Source organism: Magnolia sinica, chromosome 4, assembly GCF_029962835.1.
Source record: "Magnolia sinica isolate HGM2019 chromosome 4, MsV1, whole genome shotgun sequence".
NCBI classification, from domain to species: Eukaryota; Viridiplantae; Streptophyta; class Magnoliopsida; order Magnoliales; family Magnoliaceae; genus Magnolia; species Magnolia sinica.
In genome coordinates this window covers 5,591,373-5,597,057 of record NC_080576.1, presented here as the reverse complement: position 1 = coordinate 5,597,057, position 5,685 = coordinate 5,591,373, and the positions used below count along the sequence as shown (strand labels likewise).

General features: G+C 41.7%; 1 protein-coding gene across 1 annotated transcript; it reads right to left on the bottom strand.

Moving 5' to 3' along the window:
• Positions 1–3,013: 3,013 nt before the first annotated feature.
• Positions 3,014–5,348, bottom strand: LOC131242248 ((S)-scoulerine 9-O-methyltransferase-like). The gene is made up of 3 exons (XM_058240770.1): positions 4,645–5,348; positions 4,104–4,168; positions 3,014–3,664 (listed from the first exon to the last, which is right to left on the bottom strand). The coding sequence occupies exons 1-3, from the start codon at positions 5,345–5,347 to the stop codon at positions 3,350–3,352; spliced, it is 1,083 nt and encodes a 360-aa protein (XP_058096753.1). The 5' UTR covers position 5,348; the 3' UTR covers positions 3,014–3,349.
• Between the last annotated feature and the right edge of the window lie 337 nt (positions 5,349–5,685).

Below are 5,685 nucleotides of genomic sequence, written 5' to 3'. Positions count from 1 at the left end.
TATTTATTTTCAATGTTACAAGATGGATATAGATTTTTTTTTTTTATTATTTTTAAATAAAAAGGAGATCATACTTGTATTGGTATGGTAACTATGGCGGCCATTACAACCACTATTACTGTTACCAAGTACCTTGATTAGGTCTAACAAATATTTTATTAGCTACCATGCAAATATCACATCAATATAATAATGGTAACTAATTAATCATTAGCCTTTTAACTTGGGAACCTATGATCGGCGCCACATGCCCCAAGCTCTATAAGGCCCACCATAATATGTGTTTTATCTGCACTGCATGTCCATGTGTTTTGCTTGCTCATTTAAGGGCATGAGCCCAAAAATGATGCATATCAAAATCTTAAGTGTACCACACCGCTAAAAATAGTGGGGATTGAATGCCCACCATTGAAAACTTCTTAGGAGACATGGAAGTTTTGGACCAAGCTTTTATTTGTATTTTCCCTTCATCTAGGTCTATGTGATCTTATGAACATTATGGATGGCAAATAAAACATCACGGTAGGTACTAAGAAGTTTTCAACAATGAGCTTTCAATTAATCCCCAATGTTTTTGTGGTGTGGTACACTTGAACTTTGAGTTACATCAATTTTAGACTCATGACTGAAAATAAACTAGCAAAATGGATAGAAGGTGTAGATAAAACACATACATCATGATGAACCCATAGAGGTTAGGCCACATTGTGCCGCAGGATATCCCTATGGCACCTGGCAATCCACTTCCTTAATTTGGAGGGAACGGATTCGGTGTGGCCCAGTCTCAGCCAAGATGGTGCAGCCCTTACCGTAGGGCCCACCTTGATGTATGTATTCTATAGCCATGCCATCCTGGATCATTTCAGGGCATGAGCCTACAAATGAAGCAGATCCAAATCTCAGGTGGACTATACCTCAGGAACAGTGATGATTGACCATTAGAAACTTCTTGTGGGTCATTGGATCAAGATTATAACCTTTTTATTTTTTCCTTCATCCAAGCTTGTGTGACCTTATCAACAAGTTGGATGACAATTAAATATTATGGTGGGCCCTAGGAAGGTTTTAACGTGTGATATTCAATCAAATAGCAGTGAGTGGCACACAAAAATACTGTCACATCGCGTCACAAAGAATATCCCTAGCAATCAGCTAGTGAGATTTGATTGGATCACGTACCGCTCTTAGGAACATGCTTTGTATGAGCTCCATTTCTAAAGAAAATAAAATGACATAGCTGAGGAATAGTTTTATAGTTACCAAGGTGAAAATAGTCGAAGATCTCCCACGTTGGCAGTCCCAACCTTGCCCTATATGGCCCACAAACATATGGTTAAGAGAAGAGGTACAAAAATGAGCTACATCTAGTAAAATAAGAAAGGCCACAAATTGAAGGGCTAGAATCTTTCAATCAGAAAAATTTCAAGAGCATTATCAATTTGCAGTTGGTCCACCAGATTGACGGTTGGATCATCTAACCATGGTCAAAGAATCCCCTTCAATAGTGAATTGTAGTTTTGGTGATTATTTATTTTCTTTTTTAAAAAAAATTGTATATATCCCCACGTCTTTCTAGCATTTGTTTGATATCTCTTGCTTGTTTTTATTCTTGAAATTTGTAGCATGCCAAGCTCATGATAATTTATAATAAATCTCCCCCTGATGGGTTTTTATCACCCACTACTTCCAAATTGCATGCTATAGCTTTAAAAAGGAAATGACCAAAATGTCCTTATCACCTGCTTTAAATCATGGCCTTTGAAAAAGGTAGGTTGTGTCTGAAATGGAAGGGAAACTATATTAAATTAAAGGAAACTATATTCTTTTTGTTATAGAATACATGATTTCAATCAGGCCCTTAGTTATAAAAATACTCTCACGAGCCATTATAAAAATCATGCCTACCAGCAAGTTCAGCATGCGTGGCCCACCTGAGTTTCGGATCAGGTTGGTTTTTGGAATGTCACTTCATCTTAATGATTCACACCTGATGAATGGATTGGATGGAATATAAATACTATTGTTTGCCATATGCACATTCTACAATTTGTGGTTGGTGTTCCCTCCCTCTCCATTGTTCCCTGTAGTGTGGCCAACCTCGGTTTTTTTTTTTAATGAGGATGGCTGCTAGGCCTAAAATCCAGGGACGCACCCGATGTCCCGTGGGGAGTGAGCCCAGCTCAATTGTTGTAGGCACTACGTACAACAGGTGGTGTAGGGGATTCGGGTCCAATATAAGCAGGCAGCTCACCTGGTTAAAGAGTTTGATGAAAGATACGATAGTCCGCCCCACGGCCCACTTGAGAACAGAACCTGATGGAGAACGGATTTTACATATCCTACGTGGGCTCATTTGAAAGGCAAGTGCTAGAAATGTGCTTGCATGGTCCATCTGATTTGGTTTTAAAACCAAATGTTAATGGTCCACATTCAATGGAAAACTAACGGTGAGGATCCTCTGTTCCGGGTGTTCTATGTGAATTCCGGTTTGTGATATGTAAAAGTAGTGCATGTAAGGTCTTTATATGGTGGGTCTTATTGATCAAATGGTCTAAATTGTCCTAAAGGTTGGATAAGCAATCGGGTAAACCAGTGAGACCCACTGCATTGATATATCCTGAGATTTGTGTAAAGGGTAGAATGCTATAAGTGTGACATGCACACAGTATTTTAGAACAGAGTTCTATATTAAGAGGGCTGGGTCCCCAATCCTACACCAAGTCAGAAAGATAGGCATTCGATTTCACAGCAATGGCGACACAACAAGGTACACAATATAGTTCTTCATATCTTCATATCCAATGCACAGCAAGATCCGTTCAATTCCCCATATTAGAAACTTACAGTGCATACAAATACTCGGGTGTTCCATGTGCGCAGGCAGGATTATTACTTTAATTCTCTGCCTGTTGATGAACTCATACATAAATTAATCCAGACCACACAACCGCTTTGTGAAATGGGGACTAATAACATGGAGATAAAACATAGAAAGAGAGGAAAAAAAGAAAAAAAAAAAAAAAACACTAGTCTAGCTTTCTTTTCCCATTGATTACTAGAGATATCTGTAATGAGAAATGCAAAGCCACGTAGCAGTAGGAGAGACTAAGAGGTGTTCCATCCTGAGCCATTCATTAGGTGGGGTCCATCATGAATGTACCACGACCCAACGATCCAACTAGTCTCAGTTGGGCCAAACACGTGTTGTTGAATTTATGGGTATATTCAACTGGGACCCAGCTGACGATTGGTTCGGATCTCACACACGTGCCACATCAGCACATGTGCAACCTCTTTAACTTCCCCTCTATCACTATAGCCTTGTCATTTGCTCACTTTCACTAGCATGCTAGTTCTTGAGCGAAATCCTCTTGTAGAATTCAATCACATGAATGCCCAGCGAGATTGGAATATCCTTTGTTTCTGCAAATCCGGCTGCTTTTGCGAGATTGTCATACTCAGCCGCCGTCCGTTCCTTACCGCCGGGACTGCAGGACATCATCAATAGATCTTCAACGGCCGTCTGGCGTGAAACGGCATCTGTGCCAAGTACGGAAGGGACCACGAGCTCAACATTGATCACCTTTCCACCATCAGGCAACGCATTCCAGCAGTTCTTTAACAGCTTTACGCAATGATCATCGTCCCAGTCGTGAAGCACAAACTGCATGCAGCCATGTTTGGGTTTTAAATTTTCAACGTTAATAAATACAATGGACAGCTTAAAGACACGTAACCAAGCTTGTATGGCTAATCTTAGGATTTCAAATGGGCTCGTCTGGTTTGTTCTGCAACTAGAGCTCTCGGTGGGCTGGCTGGGTTCTGTCCAATCCCAGCCCACAAAGTAAAACCAGGCCTGACTCCTGCTGGGCCCACATGGGAAAAAAGAAATGGGCCCGAGCCCGTGTGTCTAGTAAAGGGGTTCTAATATTTCAGCCCATAGACAACCGCGGCACTCACGGCGATGTGGGGAGATTAGGATGGATGGTGGCTCATGTAACACTTATAGCATAGGCATATTAATACACATGGCAGGTGCAAGGCATTAAAAGATTGATAGTGACCCATGTAGATGAAATTAAATAAATAAACATCTAACTAACCTTCATAAAAATGGTCTCCGCACTTGGTACATCCTCAAACATATTTCCACCCACGTGTTCCACGCCTGCAAAACCAGGTAAAAGAACTTAGGACCATAGATACATCCATCCAAACACATGTACCACTATAAATATGCATGTATGCATATATACACCTATTTACACACCGGGTACAATCCTCGCATGGACAAATGTGCAAATGAGCTTTTAATGACTAGGAAATAATGGTTAGATCTTCTGTCTGGAAAAAATTAGATACTTACATTCTTTAGGTGGGCCATGACATACGAAATTGGCAGTTAAAAGAAATTTTTAGCCTTCCGCCATTTGTTTTAATATGCTGCAGCCTATGGGAAGTATGCAGCGACCTCATTTTTATGACAAAAGAGTAAACGGTGGAGCTCTCTGGATGTAAAGCTCATATCTCACACACATGTCACACGGTGACATACACCGACAATAGGTGTGGCTCCAATACACGTGTGAAATTAGCAAACCTAGAGAGAGAGAGAGAGAGAGAGAGAGAGAGAGAGAGGTATACCTGGGCAATGAGGTGCACTTTCAATTACATGAGGCAAATCAAAATTCGAACCACGTATGTGTGGAAAGTGGGAGACAATGGAAGAAATGCAGGTGCCCGTGCCCCCACCCACATCCATCAGTTGTTTCACTTCATTGAAACCTTTATACACCTTAAATATCTCTTTCATAGCAATAACAGAGGTATTGCTCATACCCTCTTGGAACACATTGTTGTACCTTGGCTCCTTCGAACCAAACCCAAAGATATCCACACCATGGGCCATCTCAAAAGGGGTACGCCCGCCTTCAATCACGGCATCCTTGAGATAAAACAAGCCCTCCATCGTTACTCGATCGAGGAAGAGTCGTGCTATTGGAGCTGCCGTGACACCATCCTTGTCAGGCACCAGGAAACCAGATCGGTCAGTTAGACCGTACAAGTGTTCCTGCACCCCACCCTTACCGTCTGATCTTGCCGACATGGTAAGGATCCTATCCGTTACAAGGACTCGGAGTATACGCTCCAAGGAGGTTGCAGCATGTGGATTAGATGTGGGCATTTTGGCAACCATCTCTGATGGGGAGAGCATAGCTTCAGGTCCAGCATTGGCAATGATCTCGAAGACCTTTAGATCCATCGCAGCTCGCAAGCTCATCGGGAGGCAGATGATGTCTCCCAGGATGATAGGCGTTAGACCGTTTGCATGATCGTAGACGTCCATCCTATGTGAGTCTGGAATCTTAGCAAAGTTGATACCTGCACTTCATTGATTTATAGGGGTTTGGATGATACAAGTCATTCAATGGAGGTCAGGAAACGGCAGCTAGAAGGAATCGTTGGGGTCTTATATGGGCGTACAGTGAGCATTAACGACTGACCAAGTGCAGTGATCTAGAAGGCCCATCACGTGAAATGGAATTTCACTTTATATATAAATATCTATAAGGCTCATGTCATATTAGTCCAAGTTGGTGACCCATCTATAGCTCGACTTCGCCGGATTATATTTTCGCCCTGAGTCCTACTTAATGACCCATCAATAATGGATGTACCATTTGA

Bases quoted from the DNA above. Each gene is read 5' to 3' on its own strand.
- LOC131242248 (XM_058240770.1), bottom strand. From the start codon at position 5,347: ATGGACGTCTACGATCATGCAAACGGTCTAACGCCTATCATCCTGGGA. The intron at 4,169-4,644 runs GTATACCTCTCT...CTGGTTTTGCAG, and splicing joins AAGTGCACCTCATTGCCCAG to GCGTGGAACACGTGGGTGGA. The intron at 3,665-4,103 runs GTTAGTTAGATG...GGCTGCATGCAG, and splicing joins CGGAGACCATTTTTATGAAG to TTTGTGCTTCACGACTGGGA.